The sequence below is a fragment of the Rattus rattus genome, chromosome 8 (assembly GCF_011064425.1).
Source record: "Rattus rattus isolate New Zealand chromosome 8, Rrattus_CSIRO_v1, whole genome shotgun sequence".
Taxonomy (NCBI): Eukaryota; Metazoa; Chordata; class Mammalia; order Rodentia; family Muridae; genus Rattus; species Rattus rattus.
The window spans coordinates 101,818,900-101,845,446 of record NC_046161.1 but is presented as its reverse complement, the minus strand read 5'-3'; the positions used below and the strand labels follow the sequence as shown (position 1 = coordinate 101,845,446).

Below are 26,547 nucleotides of genomic sequence, written 5' to 3'. Positions count from 1 at the left end.
GGGTCCTGGGGACTAGACTCAAGTTGCTAGGTTTGACTTCATAGGGTTCATTCACTAAGGCAGGCCATCTCTGAGAGTGGCAGCCCTCAATGGGATGTGCCTCCCAGGAAGTCTCCCGCTTCTACTCTCCCAGCGACAGTCCTGAGGTTACAGCTTTACATGATAGACCTCAGAAGAGAAATGCCTCCTCAGTCACAATTGTGGTTTACAAAAAAGCAGCGGCTAAAGTTAGTACACGGAGGGAATAAAGGAGATGTGTGAATGGGACCAGACCTATGGCAAGAAATTTATTTTGCTTCTACTGATAAAACATCAGTGCCCACCTCTTGTAGGTCATCATTAAATGACTGACGGCTGAGTCTAACTTCCTCATGTCCTCCACAAGACACTGTGTGTTTAACCAGTTCCCCTTACATAGGCTATAAGCTTGTGTTGGTTTTTGTTCATTTGTTTTTATGAGGAAACAGTACAGAGCCCTCCATAACCACTATTCGCTGCACTCCAAGCATGTGCCTGGTCAGAGGGAAGACTGAATGAGCACAAGTCACTGCCCAAGACATGGAGTTAGTACTGAGATCAACCACTGGCATTAGAGAAGGGTGGTTACAGAAGCCAGGGAGGCAAATGGAGGTTGGCTAGCCTGCAGTCCATGGTGGTTCTAAGAGATACCCATTTTGCCATACACAGACTATTCCCGGATAAATTCTATGTGCATACTATGCATGTGTGTGCATGCAAGGTATGTAAACACATGGAGCCCAAGTCAACATGGGTACTTTATTCTCCACTTGATTTTTTTCAAATGTGTTCTCTCACTGAACCTGGAATTCACTGATTTGGCAAAACAAGCTAACTAGCATGCAAGCCCTTGAGTCTCCCCAGCACTAGGATTTCAGGTGTGTCCCACACCACCTGGCTTTTTATGTGGCAACTGGGGTTCTGGATTCAGGTAGGTCCGTGTGCTTTCACGGCAAGTACTTTACCAGCCCCCAACCCAGTACATTCTTCCCTTGGAACCCTAACCCTCAACATTGACAGTACTGCAAGAATTGGAAAGTATGTTGTGAAAATGGGGTTGGTACAGACAAGAAAAGGCTCCCCAATGTAGAGAATATTTGTGTATTGTATGGATGCATCACTTGTCAATAAAAAAAAAAAAATCCATGGCCTATAAGTATAGGGTAGTATAGGGTCTGGAGAGATGGCTCAGTGGTTAAGAGCACTGACTGCTCTTCCAGAGGTCCTGAGTTTAAATCCCAGCAACCACATGGTGGCTCACAGCCATCTGTAATGGGATCTGATGCCCTCTTCTGGTGTGTCTGAAGACAGCAACAGTGGACTTATGTATAATAAATAAATAAGTCTTTTAAAAATTTTTTAAAAGGGGTAGTATAGACATTTGGAAGGCAGAAGGATTCTGAGATAGAGCCAAGCACAGACATGGGCCCTGGGAAGCGAAGGACCTGGAACCTGAGCAGAGGTGACCTGCCTCATGGCAGAACTTAGAATAATTAGGAGTCTCACAGTCCTTTTTCTGAGAGCTTGGGGACACGAGGAGAAACAGCTTTTACACTTCACTACATGAGGGCACAAGGCAGCCACTATAAATAAACCAGCAGAAACTTGTTGTGGGTCAGTGGTCATTCAGTGTAAATCTGAACTGCGACATTGCCTTATTTTTCCCTTAAATTTTCCTTATTACTTGACACTAAATATACGAAGAGTATTTCTTACTTTTTCTTGGTCGTGTGGCCTGATGTTTGTTGACACTAAATCTGATTCTTTAAACATTTCAAGTTCCAAACCCTTCAGTTGCACAATAAAGTTATTTTTAAAAAATGTGCAGTTTACCATTCTTATTTATTTATTTAAATTTATTATACATAAGTGCACTGTAGCTGTCTTCAGACACCCCAGAAGAGGGCATCAGATCCCATTACAGATGGTTGTGAGCCACCATGTGGTTGCTGGGAATTGAACTCAGGACCTCTGGGAGAGCAGTCAGTGCTCTTAACCACTGGGCCATCTCTCCAGTCCCTTTTTTTTTTTTTTTTTAATTTGTATGTCTACAGATGAGGATGACATTGGAGGACAAAAGAGAACCTCAGATCCTGGGAGCTCATTACAGGTAAATGAGTCACCTGGTGTGGGTGCTGGGAACCAGGAAAATGAAGTGTGGTCCTTTGAAGGTGTATGAACTCTTACCTGCCAGGCCCTCTCCAGCCCCAGTAACTAAATGTGTACAACCACTAGTTATATAGTTATAGTGTAGTTCATACCACTGGCACATTTAAAGAGGCCCTTACGCTGGTATTATTTTAGACTTAATATACATACTTCCTTATCCCACTCCCCTTTTACCTCCTATGCCCTAGAGTCCAGCACCCACCCAGCCCCCAGGAATGTGAAATATTGACAGTAAAATCATCCCATTGACAAACTCTAATCATAATCTGTAGAACTGTAATATAAGCACTTAAACATTTCTGAAATCAAGGTGGGATGTTTTCATTTCTAAACACCTTTAAAAGTTACACATTAGTGCTCAGTGGGAGAATTAATACAGCACAAACCAGCATTACAGCTTATGTTAAGACCAGTGGAGCTTATGTGCAAAGTGGCAGAGCATGTTTTACCTGCTTAAGGCCCTGCATTCATCCCGAGCCTGAATCAAAAACAAAGCCAAGCTCAAAGCCTCCAAGCCACAAGTAACCACTTGAATTACAAAACATTTATCTTAACCCCCAAATTTATAAGCACAGCATTCAGTACAGAGTAGAGGAAGGAGCTAGAAACAGAAGATAAGATGTTAGAAGAGACACCGAGAAGAAGGTATGTGTGGGTAAAGATATAGGCACAGACAGACTTCAGCTTCTAATCGGATAGCAAACCACTGGAAGTTTTGAGTAGGAAAGCGGCATTATCTGAGAGATTTTAAAGTAGAGATCAGTCTGGTTGTTTTGTGGAAAATAACCCATATAAAGTAACAGAAGCTAAGTTATCTGCCAAGTAATACACCAAAAGGAAGGGGTAACACATGTTCACTGAAAGACAAACACAAGGCTTTTAATAGCAATTTTATTCATAATGACCATAAACTGGAAACAATCCAAATATTCATCAACATTGAATGGATCAACTTGTACAATGGACGGACTGTGACACTGAGTGAGAAATGAGCTGTTACAATCCACACCATGGATTACTATAGCAGACACAGAGAAAAGAGAGCACAGCGTGTCTAGTTCCACTTGATATACACTTAAAACAGGCAAAACTGACAAGCAATACAAGTCAGACCAGCAACTGTCTCTCTGTGAGAGGCAAAGGGCACCTACTGGAGTAACAGAAATATGTTCTACCTTGATCTGAGTGGTGCATTCATAGGTGAATATAAAAATCCACTCAAGTGAACACTTAATATTTGTAAACTTTTATCTCGATGAGAAAGCAAAGACATATTTAGAGTGACGTAACTAGGGGAATAGAATAAGGACCAGTAGAGTGATCTTCCAAATACTTCGTCTTCCTCCCACCTGTATGGAGGGATTTGGACTTCTTGAAATCTGTGTAGCTGTGGGCTTACAGAGCCAAACTTTCTCTTCTCTTTTCCCAAAGTGAGCAGTCAACCCCTATTGAGTATATCTGCTTTGTCCTGAGCCCCAGGGTAGGTAGGGACAATTTTAAGCAGGAAATGAACTTTTCCAAAAAGTCATTTTAGCTTGCATTGCACACAGTGTCACAACTACTTAAGTCTGCAACTATAGAGGGAAGCAGCCATGACAGTTCATAGACAGACATGGCTATAACTCCTGTAACACTTTCCTCAAAGAAGGGTGAGCCAAGACAGACTTGGCCTGTGGGGATTGTAGTCTGTCAGCTCAGACAGCTTGTCACAGACAAGCTGTTGGGACACTAGACTTTTGTAGTTATTCACCTGCTCATGGCAACCTCACCAATCCTAATGCAGAACTAAAATACTACAAACTGCTTCATGACTATCTGGGAGGCACTCAGGAAGACTGCTACTGGAAGATAGAAAAAAAATGATACCGGGACAAGTTCTATTATAGAGAGGCAAAAGTGCCCCTTGAGATGAAGACAGGACATCTACTCTTTATTAAAGAAGAAAAAAAATACTTTTGGTTGCCACTGGCTGCTTTAGACAAAGTGTACAGGACATGAATTCAGTATTTGGTCGGTTTCAAGGCAGAAATTATATATAGAATATTTAAAAAGTACTTATAGTGTAGGATGAATTGACTTTTTAAATACAAGATAAAAATGAGAAACCCTTAACCCAAAGGTTGACAAAAACCTAGTTTTGCAACAAGGATCAAATGTCTGGATGACCGTTGTACCTACTGCCAAGACCTCAGAGTGAATTAGTTAATTAGTGTGACTTCCTAAAACTGGGGTAAGTCCAACTAAGAGAATGACACTAGTTCATCTCTTAAACTGGGCAAAAGGGCTTAACAAAAGACACTAATAAGCATCTGGCTTTCTGACTTGAGACTGAACTGTCTAATTTACCTAGAAATGAAATTCAGAGGCAAGAAACAAGAAAGAGAGAAAATACAGCAAATCTAAATGTTAACTCACGTCATCTGGGGCTTTTCTCTTTGGGAAATGATGTGGGAATTCCACATGGTAAAGTAAATGAGCCGGGACCTTGTAGTCAGAAGGGCTGACTAAGACAGCTTTCTCAGAAATAAGTTTACTTACTTTTAAATTCCAGAAGAGCCAGAAATCATCTGTAAAGGAAAGTAACTACTAAATAGCATGCCACTTTCTCCTAGGGCTGACCCTACAAAAGGAAAAATGGACATTAACTCTTTGCAGGATTGTCTTTCTCTAATACTGAATGAAGGTAATTTTCAGATTACTGAATTCAGTTCCATCTAAGCAGTTATCCAATGTCTTCCCTCTGAATGTGGGTTCCTTTGGAAATTAAAATAAAGACTATATTATGAATGTACTTAACACTAGCGAGTAGATTCGTGAGGACACCTAGGTTTGAATCTTGACATTACTATAGTTTACTAGGGTAAATTACAATCTATTTTCTTAACAACATTCACATAATATTTGAACCACATGCTAAGCACTGCACTAAATTCAAGAAACACAACAATGAGATTCCTAGTCACAAATAAGGTGAGTTTCATTTCTTAATTTGCAATACATGGCTAAGAACTATTCACTGAACAGGCAGGATGTCTGTGATGGTCAAATGAAGACTGTGAAGGTTTCATAAAACAAAACAAAACGAAACACACAAGTATTTATTTGCCCAAACATTTGTTCAAATGCCAGGCATCCTACTATTCACTAGAGATGAATCAATGGATTAGACTTCTCTGGTCCAGTCTAGCAATGACCAAAGCAGAGTAAGAAATGCTAAGTAAAAAAGACAGGGTGTTCAGTACATGTAGGTGGATACCTGGCCTAGAGGAGACCCCTGAAGCATCTTACATGATATGTAGGACAAGTTCTGCAAGATGAACAGAAGTTTGTCTTCTATCTACCCTGACAGCACTGAAGGGAGGGGAATCGGTAAGAGTGGGCTGACTGGTTTTGGCTTAGGCAAGGGCAACTGTAAAGCCATCTGCTGAAGGAAAAGTGAGAGGAAGAGCAGGTTTGGGAGAAAGAGCCAAGATGTGAGAGAGCACAGTGTTAGCAATTATTAGCAACTAGGATTTAGGAGGAAATCTCAGGAGACAAAAATTTGGAAGTATCTGCATATAGGTGACAACTAAAGTCATAGAAAGAGATCAACTTGGAAGTAATGTAGGGAAACGAGGCAAGAGAGTCTTAAAAGAAAACAAAACAAACAGCAAACAAAGCGACCAGATAGACATACTTAAGGAAGAGGTGACTGCAATGACTGGAGCTGATGTCTCTGCAATGCTAGGATGATTTCAAGAAGGGAAAAATACTGAGGAAAACACTGAACTTGAGTGATCTGGCTGGCAATATGGGAGCCTGGCCAAGCAAATATTTGAACTAGTAGAAATGAGAGAAATGGAAAGGGACAGTTAAGGACACAAAGTTACTGTTTTAAATGGCACTTATTTTTAACTATATTCACGGATACCACAGGACCAGTAACAACTATATATTTAAAAAGGAAGAGGAAAAGAAAAAACTGCCATGCAGCTGCAATTACTTACAGAAATACAGAAAACGGCAAAACACCTAAACCAGCGGTTCTCAACCCATGGGTCCTGACCCCTCTGGGGGTAGGGGTGGGGTTGAATATCAGATATCCTGCACAACAGATATTTACATTACAATTCATAACAGTAGCAAAATTACAGTTATGAAGTAGCAAAGAAATAATTTTATGGCTGGGGGTCACCACAACACGAGGAACTGTATTAAAGGGCTGCGGTATTAGGAAGGTTAAGAACCACTGCCTTAAACAAATAAACAAAAAGTAAGACTAGTTACAGCAAAGTATTGCTGAGGGTCAATTAAAGAAAATTCCTTAGCTTATTTCTATCTCCCCCATACTCACACAGCGGTTACAGGATGCAGACTAATCTAATCATCACCTTAAGCAAAACACAAGAACTTGATAGAATGCACGAGATAGTAATATTTAGGGGACTAGAAATAGAAAGTAGAGGCAGCTTTCAGGACTTCCAATCATTCTCTCAAATAATAAAAAGTATTTGAAGTATTTGCTGTGAAAGGCAATACACAAAAGCTACCAGGAAACTAGCAGTAGACTTGTGTTTTCCATATTTAAGCTTATTCTTTAATAAGCAAAATGCCAATCTGACACTTGCTTTTCTGCTCTGAACTGCTAGAACTAGGCTTCCCTATCAAGTATACACCATCGGCTTCCGCTGGAGATTTTCCCTGTCTTTTGAAATAAGATGATGTATACTTGGTAGGGGGGAGGTGCTGGCACTTTGGGAGGGAATGGATGATTCTTTATGGCATCAAGCTGCCTGAACACCATAGGAAGGAGAAATCTTCTTGGCTTACATGCCAGCACAACTCTCCAGTAAATACGGTAACTACAAAGGTGTCCTTAACACTCCCCTGCGCTCTCTGGAAGCAAGGGTTTCTACCTTTGCTTGAGAACCACTGATCTAACTTTGGTTCTTAGACTCGTGTGGCTTAAGCATCAGTTCCTTCCAAAATCTTGGTTGTCACCAGGTTCCTTGAATGCGCAACACAATGTGCTGCGGAATTTAGGCCGGAAGGCAGCACACCAGCCTGTAACCTGTACGTGACGATGAGTTACACACAGTGCTGTTCTTAGATCAGGTTGACACGTTGAGCTTTACCTGAAGATTGACTTTTCCAGTTAATATATCTGACAACAATACAGCACAAAAACATCTCTAGAAATAGGAATTATTACAGTCTGTGGATAAGGTTGCTTCTTTAGATTTAAGTATTTTTCTTATGCACTGTCTTAACTACTCAATGTGTAAGACAGCTTTAAATTCTAGAGTAAATCCATTTCCTGCAGCTAACAAAATCTGGCACATCATTTCAAAATAAAGTGTCTCCCTTAAGCATAGTTTCTTCAGAGAACATTAATACCCATGCAGATAAGACAAACAAGCTGCAAGCCTCTCATAACTCCTATCTTGAAGTGTAAAGGTCCTTTCCCCCTTACTGTTTGGATAGGACCAAAGTTCTGTCTAGAGCAGGAAAAAAATACTGACTGGCAGTGATCAGGATTCCATACTTACCATGGTTCTTTGACAGACGAGCTGAAAAAATTGCTCCGGCTGTGAAAAAATAAGGAGCAAACCACCAATAATCGGTTATTCTTAACTCCTGATAGTAAGGAACCTCCTAAATCAGAAACTTAAAATAATTCTTGCTGCTCCAACACCAAATTGATTCCTTCCTCCATCCATAATGTCACCGTCCATCCACTGGGTAGGTGGGGATGGGGTTTGTATTTACTTCAGACTCAGAAATATGCTTTAAGAAATAATCTTAAACTCTGTTAGCTAGATAAAATACCTCCACTGTGTATATGCTATTCCTTTTCAGAAACTTAATTTGATATGTGAGTTTCTGTGAACTGACTCGAATACCACTTTTATGGAGTTGGCCACTTCAAACCATGTGTCACACTTTCCACTGTGTCAAAGTAAGGGCTGAAACTTTTGGCATGCATCTTTAGACCATTTTAAAACCAGACTTCTAGTTCAACTTACAATATCAATACTAAATCTGTTGAAAACCAGTTATAATAAAAGTAAAAGGCAATGACTTTTCCATTAAACTAAGTTTTTTAAAGGTGGTATTCTTATGTGTCAGTTCCATGTTGCCAAATGAGATGGGGAAAGGTGACTCTTCAGAAAGATCTCAATGTTTATCAGTTTGGACATCTGTAATAAGTTCAATGCTTTCCAACCATCCAAATGAGGAAATGTGAAAGGAAGTTAAATTAATTTTCCCTTTTCAGATTGACTTCTTCTTGTACCACGATGGCTTATGAGTCATTTCTCTCTCTCACAAGATCATCCCAACGGGGATCCATTTCAGTTGTGGCAACTCGAAATAGCGCTTGGAGATGCTCGTCCGTCAGTGGCTGGCTCAACGTGTGCTGGTTTCGAGTTAAATATGCAAAAGCCTTATCACAGATTTGGTTACTATCAAATAAGGATGCCACCTTATAGGCAACCCCTTTGATAATTGGGTAAGCTTCCCCAGACAGTCCAGCATAAAACTGTCCCAAGTCTTTGACTCTGTACTCATTCCACAGGTCGGTGTTCCCCTGAAGTTTTGTTAGCTCCACTCTTACGGAAATAGGCGCGTATTCCGGTTTGAAGCTAAATGGATTTGAGAAAAGTTCCAAGTCCTTTTTAATGAACCTGAGGTCCTTGAAATGTCTCTCAAAATCTTTTTGTAGGCGGGAGATCACCATTTGATACCTGTCAGGATCAAATATTTTTTGATCTTCCTTAAACTGCTGTTTGAGTTCATCAACGATTATGCTGAAGGCAGGAAAGTCTGTTAGATTTACTTCCTCCATTTGTCTCTGAAGGGAGCTCAGCTTATCCTCAAAGGTGCAGATGCGTTCAAAGGCGGCAGCAGCAAAGACTTTACTGATTTGCAGTTCTTCACTGATCTCTCGGAGGTAATCCATGATGTCTACCAAGAAACCAAAATCACAAAGCCACTGCTTGTCTGAGAAATGAACTGTTGTCGCCCCCACCGAAACCAAGAACGCCTCGATTTCTTTCCTTAGCGAAAATATTAGTTTTAATGTTTTGCCTCTTCTCAGCCAGTTGTTCAAACACCGTCCATTAACTCTCTCTCCATGCTCTGATTCAGACTCAGTCAGTAAAGACTGGAACTCCGGCCGCCTAACACCTCTGGTTTTAATCATGACTACCCATTCGGAGATGGTATTTATGATCTGATTAATATCAACATCGTAAGAACTCAACAGTTCCAAGTGAAGAAATCCCGAATAGTGGATAACGTTCCAACAGTTGGGACTCACAGCCTTTTCTCTCATGTAGGAGACCAGTCCGGAGTTCTCGCCAATCATCCTCAAGGTGTGGGTCGTGGTCAGTCCAACCATTCGCTGTAAGCTGAGCCCTGCTGTCTGCAGGGCCTCCAGAATTGCCGACATGAGAGCTCCAACACTGAAGTGATGAGTCAGGTTGATAATGGTCAGAAGATCTTCTTGCACCTCCAGGTCGCGGCCGACGCCACGGATGAAAACCAGCAGGTAGTTCTCATAGGCCACAAAAGCCTGGTCATCCAAAGCAAGGGAATAGGCCTTAAAGTCCCTGGCTCGGTTAAACAGCTGGCTACGGAGGTTGCTGTCAATGCTCAGAATCCTCTGCCGTGTGATCTCTGGAGATAAATCAATGCCTTCCAGGACGCCGACGTGATCCGGCAGCACCTCTCTCAGCAACACCTCCATGCACTGGTGGACGAAGTCACCCTCACCCCAGCCGCGACCCTTCAAGGCCAAGAAGCGGCAGAGGCCGAGGCCTGCCCGCGTAGCTCTCTCCTCCGGAGTGAGAACGGAGGCCAAAGACATGTCGCCCTGCCGCAGACGCTCCACCAGGGCCGCGCGTTCCTCGTCCCCTACAAACCGTTCGTAGAATTCGTGTTCGGCTTCGTAGTGGCGCCTCACGTCGCGTTCCCGAGTAGAGGCGACCAGGCGGCGACACACCAGGCACAGGGCCCCGTCACCCTCCGCAGGCTCCACCACCAGGTAACGCTGGGTCCACTCGGGCCGGAACACCAGAGCCTCGTCGACTTCCATCCTAATCCTCTTGGGCGTCATCCACATTCTGCGGAGGCCAAGGGATAATGCCGAGCTCTGAGGCCGCAGCAAACGGGGAGGAGCCCGACGAACGCCAAGCACCCCCCTGGGTTCTGCGCCAGATCACCCGAGCAGGGTGCACCAGCCTCCGCCAGGGCGCCTCCGCTCCTATTGGCTAGAGATTTCGTATTCCCTCAGCTCTCAGGAATGAGCCAATAGGAAGAGCGGACCGTGAACTTTGACGCGCAAGCGCGTTGCCTTCCAACCCGGTGGGCAGCCTCTGTTTAGGGCGGAACAGATACCCCAGGAACTGACGTAAGAGGCGGTTGACTGGCATTTATTTTGCCCAATCAGCACTTGCCGCTGGGAAGGTGGCTCAGGACGGCGGTCGGCCCAAGGTGAAGGAAGAACTTGCGCCAGAGGGGCCGAAGTGATTGGCTGATGGCAAATTCGGGCGCCAATATGGCGTTTGTAGCAGGAGTTATTCGGCGCCTGGACGAGACGGTAGTGAATCGCATAGCGGCGGGGGAAGTTATCCAGCGGCCGGCCAATGCTATCAAAGAGATGATTGAAAACTGGTACGGAGGGAGCGAAGCCGAGTTTCCCGATTGCGAGTCGGACGGACCTGCTGCAGTCGGCTACCATGCAGGGAGCTGGGCACTGGGACCGTGCGCGTGCCAGGCCGGCTTCCCACTATGCGCGGGCCGAGGGTCCTCACGGCTTGCCCGAGACCTGTTTGGGTCTCAAGTAAGGGAAGCACGCGTGGTATTGGTTAATGGTACCTTCCCGGAGGAGGCACCTCGCTACCACATTACACACGCAGAAGATGCGCAGCTGACGATGTGTGAATGTTTAAGGGTGGAAGAAAGTCGTCAGTGTGTGCCATTTTAGAGGTTTATCATTCACCCCGGGAATAATCCGTACACATCCAAGGCACAGTTTGAGTTTTATTCAAACTTATCAGGGCAGTGGACATGGGGCTTTCTTCTGACTTCCTGTTGTCAAATTAGTGACCCTAGTTAATGTTCTTAGGGGGAGGCATTTGTTGCATCTGGAGACTTGAAACCTGTCAGGTTGTGGAGGAGAGAAGTTAGACGTGTACAGTTTAACCTTTAAAAGGCAGTGTGAATAGTATACCCCAAAATAGACACACACCCAATAAGTTCAAAAAGGACACTTGTGTTAATGTCAGTTGATGTTAGTGAAAGCCCATACACTGTTCTGTGAAGAATAGCAGTCTGGTAGGAGTGCACTGAAAAGAAACCATTCAGAGCAATGGCACTGAAATAAATGACCTCAGACCCTTTTTGGGGTCCAACGACCCTTATACAGAGTCACCTAAGACTATCAGAAAACACAGAGATTTACAGTTCAGAACAGTAGCTAAATTACAGTTATGAAGTAGCAACAAAATAATTTTATGGTAGGAGTCACCACGGCATAACAGAGGAACCTTTAGGAAGGTTGAGAACCACTGCCACGGGTAGAAAGGAGTTAAGACACAAGAAGAAAGGAGTTACGAGGTAACCAAAGGAAGGAGCAGGGAGCCTGCGGACATTTGGTTTGGTGTCAGTAGACTGCCATAGGGTAGCTGTAGTTTTTACAGTGTTTGGACAGACAGGATAACTCACTTAATTGTACTATGCCTGGATACTGTACAATAAAACCAAGCTTAAAAGTAGCATGGCAACTTGTATGCAAGCAGAGATTTTGCAGATTCTTTTTTCTTTCTTTTCCTTTTTCTTTTTTTCGGAGCTGGGGACCAAACCCAGGGCCTCGCGCTTCCTAGGCAAGCGCTCTACCACTGAGCTAAATCCCCAACCCCGATTTTGCAGATTCTACTTAAATATTTAAGTCAAGGTTTTTGATACAGAGATGCTAAGAGAATTTCATTACTTAAGTAACTTACTGTTTGTTTTTTTTTTTTTAATAAAGTTTTTCATGAGAGGAGTTGAGAACTTGCCTTTTTCATGCAGCCCCAGGTCGAATTTGTTCCCTGTGGTAGATATGAGTGTAGGCTGCTCTGAAAACACAAAGAGTCTCATTCTTTTAAAGATCATTTCCTTGTTAATTTAGTTTATTTTTGTTTACTTATTTGGGTGATAGGAACTGCGTGTGCAACACACTCGTGAAGGTCAGAGGACAGCTTTGATTCTCTCTTTCCATCATGTGGGTCCCAGAGATTGAACTCTGGTTGGTGCCAGGTGCTTTTACCCACGAAGACATGTTCTAAGTCCCTACTGGCATCTTGTTTCATTTTAAATTTTCATTTCATGTTTTGCCTGCATGTATGTCTATGCACCATGAACATGGATTGCTCTCAGGGACCAGAGAGGGAGTCAGGTCCACTGTAGCTGGGGCTACAGCTACCAAGTGGATGCTGGGAATGAGCTCTGTTCCTCAGGAAGAGCAACCAGTGCTCCTAACCGCTGAGCCATCTCTCCAGACTCCAGCTCCTTAAGCCTCTTAAATCTCTGCATGGCAGTTTTCTTTAAAAGAGTAGAGGAAAGCAGCATTTTAAAATGACATTTATTAGAGGCACTTAGAAACCAGAGACTGGGGCTGGAGAGATGGCCCAGTCGTTAGGAGCACTGACTGCTCTTCCAGAGGTCCTGAGTTCAATTCCCAGCAACCACACGGTGACTCACAACCATCTGTCATGGGATCTGATGCCCTCTTCTGGTGTGTCTGAAGACAGCTACATATACATACATAAAGTAAATAAGTAATTGTTTATAAAAACAAAAGAAGAAACCAGAGACTGCTTAGAGTTGTTTTAACAGTAAAAGTAATTGAAAAGAGAGTAAGAAACACATGTGCTAAAAGGACCGTCCCACAGGGACAGAAATGTGCTCTGTCCTTGTCACTTAAGCAATGTGTACGTTCATATAGTATCCACATTGAGCTTGTAAGACAAAGAAAAAGCATGCTAATCAAGTACTCTCTTTGTTTGAAATTTGATATTACAATTGTGTGCATCAGAGTAGTTTCAACTGACAGAATATTTTCTCTGATTTGCCAGTTTAGATGCAAAATCTACAAATATTCAAGTGATTGTTAAAGAAGGAGGCCTGAAGCTAATTCAGATCCAAGACAATGGCACCGGAATCAGGGTAAGCAAGGCCTGGGGGAGCCAGTTTTATGTGCTTTACCTCAAACGCAGGACCTGGTGCCTGTAGTCTTTTCCGTAGGGGTTTTAGATTGAAGGCTTGAACATGTAGCAATAATTAGTATTAAATTTCTAGTGTATATTGAACACTGTTCAAGGGCTATGGCAGTGAATAAAACGGACAATAATCCTTTGTTTTCTGTCATGGTAGTCGGGGTCAGGACAAAGTGACCAGTATGCTGGGTGCCATAAAGCCCTGTGCAGAATACAGAAGCTGGGAGGAAGAGGAGCAGAGGTGGGAAAGGATATGGCCTCCACTATTGGTCATTCAGGAGGGCTTTAATATGGATGGGAGTTGATGGAGAAAATGAAAGGAGATCAAGGAGCAGATTTTAACATGGTTGAAAGCATGAGTGTCTTGGGTAAAAAGAACAGTAAGGACAAAATCTTAGCATAGAGGCATGCTTCAACTTGATGGACCAGTAAGGAAGCCATGCAACATGGCCAACAAGACCAGGGTACGAGGCCTAGGAGGAAGCATTCTGGGCATAGTAAAGTGGTGATCTTTTTGGCAGCTATGGTGGGATCTGACTCATTGATTGTAAGTAAAACAGGACATGGTGTGGTGAGTTTTTTTTTAAAACCTTTGAATGGGCCCAGAGTGATGATGGCTCAGTAGTTAAGAACACTTGCCACACTTGGAGAGGAACCAAGTTTTGTTCTCAGCATCCATAGGAAGTGTCTGACAACAGCTAGAACTCCAGTTTCAAGGGCTCGATTGGCCTCTGAGGGCACTTCATGCGTATGGTACTCATACAGTCAGGCACATAAAAATAAAATTAAATTTAAAAAGACCTTTGCAAACAAGTTGCTGAAGGGCAGTGTAGATAGCAAAAGACTCTTGTAGGAACCAGGAGTGGGGTGGCCGTGCCTTGAACCAGTTTGACTGTATCCGAGATGTAAGGAACACTGAGGTTCCTGAGTTAACTCTGAGTGAGGGCAGACCTCTCAGAGTTTGCTGATGTAAGAGGGGTAGTTGACTAGGAGTCGCCATTTAATGGGAAAGATTGGGAAAGAAACGTTTAAAGGAAGGATAGGCAGTTCCTGTGGGGCAGGTTACACTTAAAGTGCCCTTTAAAGGTGTGTGTGTGTGTGTGTGTGTGTGTGTGTGTGTGTGTGTGTAGGTATCCCTGCCTATGAGTGCTAGTGCCTGTAGAGGCCTTGGATTGCCCAGAGCTGGAGTTAGAAGGAGCAGTGAGTCACCTGTCGTGGGTGTTGGCAGCAGAACTCAGGTCCTCAGGAAGCAGAAAGTGCTCTTGCCACACTGAGGTTTCTCTCTAGCCCATGTTTATGGCTTTTGAAGCAGGGGCTCTTCTGAGCTAGACTAACCTTGATGCTCTGTGGAGCGAAGTTCTTGTCCCTCCTACTTCTGTCTACAACGTGCTAGAGTTTCAAATGTGTGCCACCACATGCAGCTAAAATGACAATTTAGTCACAAGTGTTTTTACTCCTTGTAAGATAGAAGAGTTTTCCTTCCTGTAGACTGAAAAAAAGTTTTGGTTTTTTAATTTAAAAAGAAAGACAATGAAATTTGGGTATGGTGTCACATGCATACAATTCCAGCACTTGAGAGGTCAAGGCGGGAGAATTAAGATTGAAGCATCCTATACTATACAGTGAGACTGTCTCGAAAAAGGGTGGGGACGGAGGGGCCGAGGAAGGCAACAGTGAGTGAGTATAGGTAGAGAAGAGGTCTACACATGGAGTCCTGATGCTAGGAGGTGGGGGCCAGAAGTGGGCACTGCCCATGACAGTGAGAAGGAGCCACCTAGTAAAGTGAAGACCCAGGTCCGGGTCTTGTTTGCCAGTAAGGAAGCTGGTACTAATTTAGACCTCTCCTCCTGAGGATTTCTTCTCGGCGTAAAGCAATGAGATGAGAATTCAGAAGGATTTAAGAAAATGAAGACATACTCATATGTCCTTCCCTCCCTCTTAATCACGCAGAAGGAAGATTTGGATATTGTGTGTGAGAGGTTCACTACAAGTAAACTGCAGACCTTTGAGGATTTAGCTAGTATTTCCACCTATGGCTTTCGTGGTGAGGTAAGTCAAACTTAAAGAAATGTATAAAAACGTCTTCCTGTGATAATGTCTCACCTCTCAACACAGGCAAGTGCAATTTAATACTTGCTAAATCTGAACAAATTTAGCTTTCCATGACTGAGAAATTTTGAAAAATACTTAATATACTATTTTATCTACAGAGGTACTGAATAGCGTGTATCTTTTTAATGAAGTCTCTAACATTATCTACTGTGGTAGTTTGAATGTGGTTGGCCCAGGGAATGGCACTATTAGGAGGTGTGACCTTGCTAGAGTAGGTGTGGCCTTGTTGGAGGAAACTGTAGGGGTGGGCTTTGAGACCCTTCTAACTGCCTGCAAGTCAGTCTTCTGTTTGCCTTTGCAACAAGATGTAGAACTCTCAGCTCCTGCACCATGCCTGCCTGGACACAACCATGCTCCCACCTTGATGATAATGGACTGAACCTCTGAACCTGTGAGCCAGCCCCAAGTAAATGTTGTCTTTAAAAGTGTTGCATTGGGGTTGGGGATTTAGCCCAGGGGTAGAGCGCTTGCCTAGGAAGCGCAAGGCCCTGGGTTCGGCCCCCAGCCCCAAAAAAAAAAAAAAAAAAAAAAAAAAGAAATACATTATTTTGGGGTTGGGGATTTAGCTGCTTGCCTAGGAAGCAAGGCCCTGGGTTCGGTCCCCAGCTCGAAAAAAGAACTAAAAAAAAAAAAAAAAAAAAAAAAAAAAAAAAAAAAAGTGTTGCATTGGTCATGGTGTCTGTTCATAGCAGTAAAACCCTAAGACACCTATGAAGTTGTATTAGGAAACCAAATGTGAATCTGATCAATGCTTTTATCTGTTTATCAGTATATTAAAACTATAGGGGACATGCAGGAATGGTCACTGAAAGTGGGGTCCTAGGGTTAGAAAATACAGTACATGCAATAGGCTGTCAGCCAGTAAGCACGGGGAAAAGCAGAGAAGCAGCACAGACCTGTGAACCAGAAGGGCTGTTGGGATCAGGGTGGAACTCTCAGTACTTCTCTAGCACCATGCTTGCCTGCCTGCCGTCATGTTCCCAGCTATGACGATAATGGCCTAATGACTCTCTGAAGCTGTCAACAGCCCCTAGATTCTTTATGAGAGTTACTATGTTCATGGTTCTCTTTGTAGCAGTAGAACAGTGAGTAAGACAGGCATAGATTTTATTTAAATTAAAAGGCAGCTAATGTGGGAATAGGACCAAGGGTGGGAAGTGAGAGGTGACAGAGTCACTTGATGAATCCCGGGAAATCTGACCCCAGAGACCAGCATCAGGATGCAGATCTGAGTTTATTGCCCTACCCATAAGCTTTTATACTACGTTTGAGCCAATCCCAAGCCCCCAAATCCTTGGTCAGTCATATCTCACCACACCGTCATCCTGCTCCAATGAAAGCCCTGCTTAATGAGGTAACTTAGAAGGAGTTGAGGGAATGTGGTCACCTGTGAAGACTTCTGCGAAGACAGAGGAAGTGGCCACCACCCTGGCCTGGGTCTTTTTGCTGTCTCACTGGTGTGCTGGGAGCTGTCTTAAATGTAAGGACTGTCTGAGGAGTCCCAGGAGCCTGTGGCACCTCGCTCTCCCTCCCACTTTTTCCTTCACAAGGTTGACCTCCCCCACAAGCTGTGAGCTGTTCTCTATAATTTAGGGAGTGTAGGTCAAAACAGTACAGTCTCAAGTACCCGCTGGCTCACAGTAACCTCAAATTGTTCCCAAAAGACAGTCTCTGAAAAGCTTAATTTGAAGCTGCCTCTGGTCAGGTTGTAGGAAGACAGTTTTATCCTAGCTACAACCCTATGGGTCAATCCTAGCCTTCCTCCTGCATCCTTAGTCTGTCTTGGGAGTTACTGTTTACTGGGATCAGAAGGAGGTTTCTACTGAGGAACATCTTTGTGCCAGTGATGTTCCTTTTGTGAATGAACTCTTCCTTCCAATCCCACAACATAGAGTTACCATCTCCCTGGTTCACATGAGGATGTGTAAGAAGCCTGATGTGTGCACACTAGACAGAGACAGAGTGGAGGATGAATGTAGACACTCTGACCCCAGAGTCTGCTCCCATCTACTTGAAAAGGCTCCTTAGGAAGCAGCAGGGCTGTCCGCTGTATTGTGTATATTGGCCCACTCTCTTCCTAGAAATACGTAGGATTGTCTTCTGTGAGCAGCTCTTGCTTTACAAGGTCTCAAAAATCACTTGCATTTTAAACGTATCTTATGGTTTGAACCAGGTCTTCTACACTGGTTGGTCTTGAGCTCCTTGTGTAGCTGAGGCTGGTCTTGCACTCCTGATCTTCCTTCCTTTGCCTCCAAAATATTGGGATTAAGGGTCTGCACTACCACACCCAATTTCTTAAATGTTGAAAATTATAAAAGCCAAGCTGGATGCAATGGTATATGCCTATAATCCCAGTACTCGAGAGGCTGAGACAGGAGCATGTAGAGTTTGAAACCAGCCAGATCTACATAGCAAGTCTGAGGCCAGCCTGGCTACAAAGGGAAGAATAGATTATATGAACCAGGGAAGCGCGGCTCTGACCGAGTGATCTCTGAGTCTGAAGCACGTCCAGTTTTAGTTCGTATGTTTTTGAGGTGGAACTAAGCTCCTCTGCTGATCTCAGACTCCAAGGGTCCAGTGATCTTTGGCCCCAGCCACCCAGGCAGAGTCACTTCTTTCAATGAGCTGAAAACTGCCTCTGGCGTTTAGATGTTGTTGCACAGACCCAATGTAGCAATTTTAAATTTTTTTTTTTTTTTTTTTTTTTTGGTTCTTTTTTTTTTTTTTTTTTTTTTTTTTTTTTCGGAGCTGGGGACCGAACCCAGGGCCTTGCGCTTCCTAGGCAAGCGCTCTACCACTGAGCTAAATCCCCAACCCCAAATTTGTCTTTTTAAAAATATAATTGTTTCTACAAAGCTGTTTTGAGAGATTCCATTATTTCTTTCTGAAGGCACATTTTTAATTCCTTAGAAGATAAATCACTGAGAATAAATTCCCTTTGAATCTGGAATATTTTTCTAGAGGCCCATACACTGAAAGCTTGGTCCATACTTTGTTGTTATTGGAAAATTATTTAAGCTAAGTGTAGGACTTAGTAGGTGGTTCCAGGTTGTAAGATGTGCCCTTTAAAGGGACAGTGAACTCCTTCTTGTTCTCTTTGGCCTCTGCATATGTGAGGTGTGAGTGACTTTGGTCTTCGTGAATTCCACACCATGAGTTTCTTCAACCCAGGACCAAAAGCATCAGGAACTACTGATCATCAAATGGGTCCTCTAAAACCACGAGCTAATAGAAACCTGTTGTCTATAAGTTGATCGTCTTGTGTGTTGTTACAGAAATGGAAACTGCCCAGCACAGTCCCTGTGGTAGCAGCATGAGATACAGTTACGGTTAACACAGGAAGTTTGGTGTGATTCCTTTTGGAGTTTGTAACACATGCTTCCCCTTATTCTAGTGATTACCTTATGGGCTAGATTTTATCTCTTTCTTAAAACAGCGTCAGAGTGTTTATTGTTGCCACGGTGATGTAGATTGGAAGAGGCAAGTTAGATAACCTTTGCCACAGTGAGGTTTCCTTTCATCTGGTTCCCTTTCCTCCTAGGCTTTGGCAAGCATAAGCCATGTGGCCCATGTCACTATTACAACCAAAACGGCTGATGGGAAATGTGCATACAGGTATGTGGTAATGACTTCTGTGTCACCGTAGATATAAGTGTTACCCCCACCCTAGCCCACCTCACTATTAAACCAAAATGGCTGATGGGAAATGTGCATACAGGTATGTGGTCATGGCTTCTGTGTCCACCGCAGATATAAGTGTTACCCCCCCACCCTAGCCCACCCACACACACACTAAGATACTAGTTTCTCTCCCATTGCTGTGAATAAGTTCATCCACAGGGATGGTCATGAGTGGGGCACTCTCTCTTCCCTCATGGCTTCTTTTTAAGATTTAAATTAGTGTGTCTTATGTATATGGATATGTTGGCTGCATTCACGTCTGTGTACCACGTGTAAATCTGGTACCCTTGGAGGCTGAAGAAGGAATGGGGTCTACTGGAACGGGAGTTACATATGACTGTAGACTGTGAGTACAAAATGTAGGTTCTGGGAATAGAATGCAGGTTCTCTGGAAGTTTCTAGGAATGAGATATTCTCATTTCCTGTTCTCTTTCTCATTGGCCTCTGCTCTGCTGGAAGAGTAGCCAGTGCTTTTAGCAGCTGAGCCATCTCCAGCCCCACGGGACGGCTTCCTAAGAGATAAGTTGTAGCAGTACAAGCACCCAGGAAGGGGTCCATTGCACATAGGTTTCCAGGCACCTCGGAGCTGGTCATCTTATTTCTTCCCTTTGACCTTTGGTGGCCAGCACTTGGGCTGAGTGCAGGTCTGCGGCTCGAATGCTGGAGGCTCACATTCATCTGCGGCTCCTGAGCTTCTGGTTCCCTTCTCTCAGGGCCTGTGTGAGCTGCTTGCTTTGTAGGGAGTGTCTGCTGCCTACAAAGTGTGTGCTGCAGTTTCCAGAGGCTTGGAAATGGTCCTGAGACAAAGAAAATGGGAGTCAAGAAATCACAGTCAAGTTTTTTTGTTTTGTTTTTTTTGTGAGCACTGGCTGAAGACTTGTAGTCATCCCTGATGAATGCAGAAAGAGAAGCGAGGGCACTCAGGTTGTTTGTAAATTAAATCAGTTCTGTACCCTCAGTCTTCTGAACTAATGTGGGATGTGACAAGAGAGAGAGAGTACCTCAGACTATGCAGGGCTGGCGTTAGGGGTCTTGATTGTGTGTGAATTCTGGGTGGGCTGATGGGAGTTACAAACCAGAGACAGTTGTGGGTTAAGATGTTTGTAGGTAGCCTGAGTCCTGTTTGAAGACCTCTGGGTTTGTTTGTTTGTTTGTTTGTTTGTTTGTTTGTTATGCCCTACCTGGGTTTCTAGTGGCCCCTTCTGTGGCAGGATGAAAGCCAGAGGTTTCATCTTGGCACCCGGTGCCTTCCTGTGCTGGGTAGGTTTATGACATGCTAAAGTCATTTGAGAAGAGGGAACCTTAATTAAGAAAATGCTTCCAGGGGCTGGAGAGATGGTTAAGAGCACTGACTGCTCTTCCAGAGGTCCTGAGTTCAATTCCCAGCAACCACATGGTGGCTCACAACCATCTGTAATGAGATCTGATGCTCTCTTCTGCTGTGTGTGAAGACAGCTACAGTGTACTCACATATATAAAATAAATAAATCTTAAAAAAAAAAAAAGAAAAGAAAGAAGGGCTGGAGAGATGGCTTAGCAGTTAAGAGCACCAACTGCTCTTCCAGAGGTCCTGAGTTCAAATCCCAGCAACCACATGGTGGCTCACAACCATCTGTAACGGGATCTGATGCGCTCTTCTGCTCTTCTAGTGTGGCTGAAGACAGCTACAGTATATTCATATACATAAAATAAATAAATATTTAAAAAAAAAAGAAAGAAAAGGAAAAGAAAAATGCTTCCCTAACATTTGGCTGTAAGACATTTTCTTAATTAGTGATTAATGGGGGACGTGCCCAGGCCGTGGTGGGTTGTTCCATTCCGGGGGCAGGTGGTCCTGGGTTCTGTAAGAAAGCAAACTGAGCAAGTCAGTAAGCAGCACTCCTCCATGGTCTCAGCATCAGCTCCTGTGTCCAGGTTCCTGTCCCAACTTGATGTGGCAGTGTAAGCCACATAAACCCTTTCCTCCCCAAGTCGCTTTGGTCATGGTCACTACAGTAGCAGTGACACGAGCTAAGACACTTCTAAGTGTCCTGACCCACCTCAGCCCCTGTCTCCACATTACCTCGTGCAGTGTGTTCCAAAGCTCCTGCTCTCTGACTTACCAGTCTTTTTCTCCAGTCACCTGAAACTGTTTCTCCTTAGAGCCTGGATGAGTTCCCTTCTTCTCTCTGATGCTACCACCTCCCCAGTCGCCTACCCAGGCTAAAGGGTCTTCTTGCTGGATCACTTAACACATTAGTCTACACTTGTATAAAAGACTGTCCCTGGGCCAGATCAAGAGCTGATTTTCTCTTGGGATATTGTGTTTTGTTTCTGAGACAAAAAACTCTGGCTGTCTGGAACTTGCAATGACCCTCCTACTTTTGCCTCTGGAGCGATGGGGTTACAAGTGCTCCCTCCCGTTGCTGGTTAGGTGTTTCTTTTCTTTTTTTGTTTGGAGCTGAGGACTGAACCCAGGGCCTTGTGCTTGCTAGGCAAGTGCTCTACCACTGAGCTAAATCCCCAACCCCCTAGGCTTTTCTCTATTACCAGGCCCTTAGCAGGCAAATGGTTGCAGAATTGCAGCAACCTTTACAGCTACCTTACGCAGTGGCAAAGCTGTTGGTTATTAACTCAGAATTTAATAGCTCAGGCAAGATTTGTTATAACAGGGCTTTAAAATAAAATCCAATTAACAATATATAATATGGCTGTGTTATAGTGTATGATATAATTTTCATTTATAAAGTGTGGAAATATGGACTGAATCCAGTAATGGACACGATTATGAAGGAGATTAGAAAGTTTACTGTTCTACTAGTTCTCTCATGGATGAGTGCATAAAATATATTCCATACTGAAGGTGTAAATTTAATGTGAAGCTTCACAGATTAATTTCTCAATGCCTATTCTAACTGTATAGAAGTTCATTGAGTTGTATAGACTTTGGACCTGGTTAATATTTGGTGTATGATGTTTTCATTTATTTGCAGGTTTTCTGTTAATAATGAAGTTTGTCATTTTTTAAATGTGACTATTAATGTATTTATGTTTTATGCGGCTCAGGAACTTGTAAGGCATTTACAGTGTTGGGAGTTGCAGACATAGGCCATGATGCCTGTATTGTGATTTTTATTTTTATGTTTTGGATAAGCATTCTGTTAGATATAAATAATATAATCTGTTATGTTTTCTGAGTAGAGCAAGTTACTCAGATGGAAAGCTACAAGCCCCTCCTAAACCATGTGCAGGCAACCAGGGTACCCTGATCACGGTAAGAATGGGAGTGGGGATGAAACTGCTGAGAGACCCCTTACTGTGCCGAAGCAATCTGAGATGGGCTCTGAGTTTCTGATGTAAAAATCAAATACATTTTCACTCGAAATAGAAGTCCCAAGATATTTATGCTTCTAAGTAAGGAAAATGATTGTTGGGTTTATAGCATGGCAGCCTGCCTAGATTCTTGTCTTTTGTAGGGTCTGGGATGGTAGAAATCGGTGGCAGAGTAGCTGGCATTGAAAAAGTTAGGGTCTCCAGAAGACACGTCGGAGTCCCAGTCTTGTATTTCAGCACTGTGTGTCTGTGGGCAAGTCACTTAACATCTCAGAACTTCAGTTTGTCTCCAGTAGAACAAAGAATGCCTAGGCGTCTGCCCAGAGGCCATGGGTGGGTCATGTGAGTGTTATTAGTCCAGAGGAAACCCCTCAGGCAGCCTTATCATAGCATCTTGGTGTCTTTCTAGTCAGAGATTCCACCAAGCACTTCACTGTCTTGTTTCATGTCTGGCCCCTTCCCCCCCCCCCCCCCAACTGTAGCACATAGCAAAGGCTTTCCAGGGACCTTCCCAAGTCCTGGCACGATTGGCAGGCAGGAGGCAGAAACAGACCTGCACTTCACAGTGCTGGCCGCTGCATGAGCCTTAGCTGCATGCCAGGTGTGACTGTAGAGACTCCAAATGCTCTCCAGAGCTTTATGCTTGTCCTTGGTTGGAGAACGTCTGTGTAATATAGTAATTGTTTGCAGCTACAGTCGGGTCTTGCTAAGTTGTCTACTGTCTTAAGCAAGACAACAGTTTAAAATGTCCTCATATTTTTAGCAAACAGGCATCCCTCATTCCCTTAGAAGTAAGTCAGTGACTGTGGGGTTGGTGCTGCTGTATTTCTTCCCCTCCCGAGTCAGCCCTTAGGACAGTCTGTTGCTAACGCCATAGCATTCAGTACTTTAATATGCAGCTTTTGGTAGACATCCATGAGTTTATGAGACAAATGGATCTTTCTTTAGGTGGAAGACCTTTTTTACAACATAATCACAAGGAGGAAAGCTTTAAAAAATCCCAGTGAAGAGTACGGGAAGATTTTGGAAGTTGTTGGCAGGTACTGTCCAAAATGTGGGAGTGGGTCTTGAGCTCTGTTATTAAAGGGAAGTGCCCCCGTGCTTGTAAATTAAGAGTACTTGAAAGCCAGGTGCGACAGCCAGGCTGACCTGGGTTCTGTTCCGTCCCAGTTTGCTTATCAGTCCTGAGTCTTGACTCATCTTGCCCGGGGCACAGTTGGCCTCTTTTGGTGCTGTCTTGACTGGCAGATGAAGCAAACTAATTTTAGATACCTTAAGCCAAAAAGGAATCGCTGTTGCCCACTGGGTAGGTGAGGTAAGGTAGGACAGGGCACTGGTGATCCTTCTGTTGTTTCCTCTGCCTCTGCTTTGGAGTCCTCTCCTGCAGTGCTGTGACTGGCATTACTGGGATCCATGGTTTTGTACCCACAGCTCTGGGGAGCCTTATTGGCTGGCAGTCTTTCCTTGGTATGCCTTAGGAAGAATGGGATAAAAGAAGTTTGCCAAAGTGACTTAGATGTCTGATCCATTGAAGCAGAAGGGGATACAAGCAGGCAAAGGCAGAATCGGGTTCAGATAAGCACCATCCATTGCTACACATGGCTACAGTGGGGCTCAAACTACACGTCTTAATCACAGTAGTGATTCTGTCAGTATTTCTAAATCTATCTGTCCATATGGGAGCAGGTTCATGTATTCAGTCCCCTACACTCTCCGCACTCCCACTAGTAAAACTGTACAAATTAGCATCAAAATATTCTCAATGGCTGCTCTGGTTCTGCGTGCACTAAGGAAGAAGATTGGTGTTAATAAATGCCTGTCACCAGACGTCGTTCATGGACTTAGTGGATAGAGGGGGGACAAAGCTGCCTCCGAAGGCTGTGGAGACACTGAGAGGCTGGAGAGGACCGGCACCAGGAGAAGATGATGGATTGTGTGCCGTCATGGGATTGTGTGCAGTGATGGCATTGTGTGCTGTCATAGGATTGTGTGCTGTCATGGGATTGTGTGCAGTGATGGCATTGTGTGCTGTCATGGGATTGTGTGCTGTCATGGGATTGTGTGCTGTCATGGGATTGTGTGCTGTCATGGGATTGTGTGCCGTCATGGGATTGTGTGCCGTCATGGGATTGTGTGCTGTCATGGCATTGTGTGCAGTGATGGGATTGTGTGCAGTGATGGGATTGTGTGCTGTCATGGGATTGTGTGCTGTCATGGGATTGTGTGCTGTCATGGGATTGTGTGCTGTCATGGGATTGTGTGCTGTCATGGGATTGTGTGCTGTCATGGGATTGTGTGCTGTCATGGGATTGTGTGCTGTCATGGGATTGTGTGCTGTCATGGGATTGTGTGCTGTCATGGGATTGTGTGCTGTCATGGGATTGTGTGCTCACATAGTCAAGTGCAGAGGGTGAATTGAGTGTTAAGGATGTCCTTGTGGCAGCCTAGCTCTGTTACCCGGAACGTAACCTGGATGTGCAGGTTCTTATAGCCGAGATCCTGTCAGTAGCTGTAACACCTGGTGTTTCCTGTGACTTAAGTCACATTAGGAGCTGTAATCTCCAAGAGTCTCTGTTGCTTTGTCTTCTTGTGGGTAATATCGATTATACCAAGGCATTTTGGTTTGCACATGCCCTTACTTTTTTCTCATGAATCTACCAACGTATTTAATTAAAAATAGTTTGCTGAGTTTATTGTGCATTTGGATGCCCTCTGCCTAGCTTTTACTTTTGTCTTTTCCAGGTACTCAATACACAATTCAGGAATTAGTTTCTCAGTTAAAAAAGTAAGTCATGATTTTTTTTAAAGATATATTCATTTTTGTTTTATGTGTGCAAATTTTTGCCTACATGTATGTCTATGTGCCCTCAGAGGCCCGAAGAGTTGATCAGATCACTTGGAACTGGATTTACATGTGGTTGTGAGTGCCACGTGGGTTCTGGGGAACAAACTTGGAACCTCTGCAGGAGGGGCAGCCAGTGTTCTGAATGGCTGGGCCATGTCTTCAGTCCCTAAGTTACGGTTTTTAAAGGACAATTCTGTATTAGGAAAGAAAATTAGGCAATTTTTAAGAAAAATATTCTTACTTCTCGGGGCCATCGGATGTCGTCACAGTGCTCTCTGTTGTTTTCCAGCAAGGCGAGACAGTCTCTGATGTCAGAACACTACCCAATGCCACGACCGTAGACAACATCCGCTCCATCTTTGGAAATGCTGTTAGTCGGTATGTGGTAATCGCATGTGACAGAATCCTTCCTGTTCCTTCCCTCGATTCATCAACCCAGTTTTTATTTTGAAACTTGTTGAGACAGTAAATGCTGCAAGAGCTGGCGTAGTCAGATAGCAGGCTGGTTCCCGTGCCTCATGGTAGTTGATGGAGCACTGTTTCTGTTTCAGTGTTGCCTGGCGCTTTGTCTCCTGGATGCTGTGTCTGTGTTCTCTTTAAAGTGTAGAGTTCTGTTGCCCCTGGATGTTCCTGGAAGATTTAACTTACTTGTCACTCAAAAGTGATGGATTGTCTTCCTTATTTCAAGTTATGTATCAGGTGCAAGAGATGTGAAAAAACCGCATGAAATTTTCTGTTCCTAAAGACTGCATTTGCAGGCATTAGCAGCCCAGGAGAAGAGTTTGCTTCTCTGGTGAGCTCCCTTGAGCTCCCTTGTTTGTAAAGCCCACCCTTTCCATCCCAGGAGCCTTGCTAGGAATGTCAACCTTGACCTTCCCACATACCCCAGGTGGTAATATTAAGATTCTTCCTGTGGGGCCAGACTTCCCTTTCCCCAAGGATTCAAAAGCATTGGCAGTTGACCTAAAACTGAAATTCTACTTCCAAGGACAAACTGTTCATTCTCTGAGTCACCAAGGGAACAAGTAGTTTGTTATCACACTTTTCTAACTAAATGTAAATGGGTTAATTTTAAAAACTGTATTTCTAGAACAGAGGAAGATCTCTGTATTGTACAGTGCAACTTTTAAAAGCTTTTGACACAATTTTAAGACTGAGCACTAGTTGCCG

At 43.8% G+C, this 26,547-nt stretch overlaps 2 protein-coding genes across 2 annotated transcripts in view; one reads left to right on the top strand and one right to left on the bottom strand.

Annotated features, from left to right (window-relative positions):
• Positions 1–3,058: 3,058 nt before the first annotated feature.
• Epm2aip1 (EPM2A interacting protein 1) lies at positions 3,059–10,413 on the bottom strand. The gene has a single exon (XM_032910826.1). It carries the CDS (start codon positions 10,289–10,291, stop codon positions 8,471–8,473), a length of 1,821 nt encoding a protein of 606 aa, XP_032766717.1. The 5' UTR covers positions 10,292–10,413; the 3' UTR covers positions 3,059–8,470.
• A 244-nt stretch (positions 10,414–10,657) lies between these two features.
• The window catches only part of Mlh1 (mutL homolog 1), a 39,859-nt gene continuing 23,969 nt past the window's right edge, over positions 10,658–26,547 (top strand). Inside the window, exons 1-8 of the mRNA XM_032910825.1 lie at positions 10,658–10,842; positions 13,287–13,377; positions 15,378–15,476; positions 19,081–19,154; positions 22,401–22,473; positions 23,481–23,572; positions 25,275–25,317; positions 25,667–25,755. Coding sequence (XP_032766716.1) covers positions 10,706–10,842; positions 13,287–13,377; positions 15,378–15,476; positions 19,081–19,154; positions 22,401–22,473; positions 23,481–23,572; positions 25,275–25,317; positions 25,667–25,755 — 698 coding nt within the window. The 5' untranslated portion in view covers positions 10,658–10,705. The remainder of the gene's footprint in view (positions 10,843–13,286; positions 13,378–15,377; positions 15,477–19,080; positions 19,155–22,400; positions 22,474–23,480; positions 23,573–25,274; positions 25,318–25,666; positions 25,756–26,547) is intronic.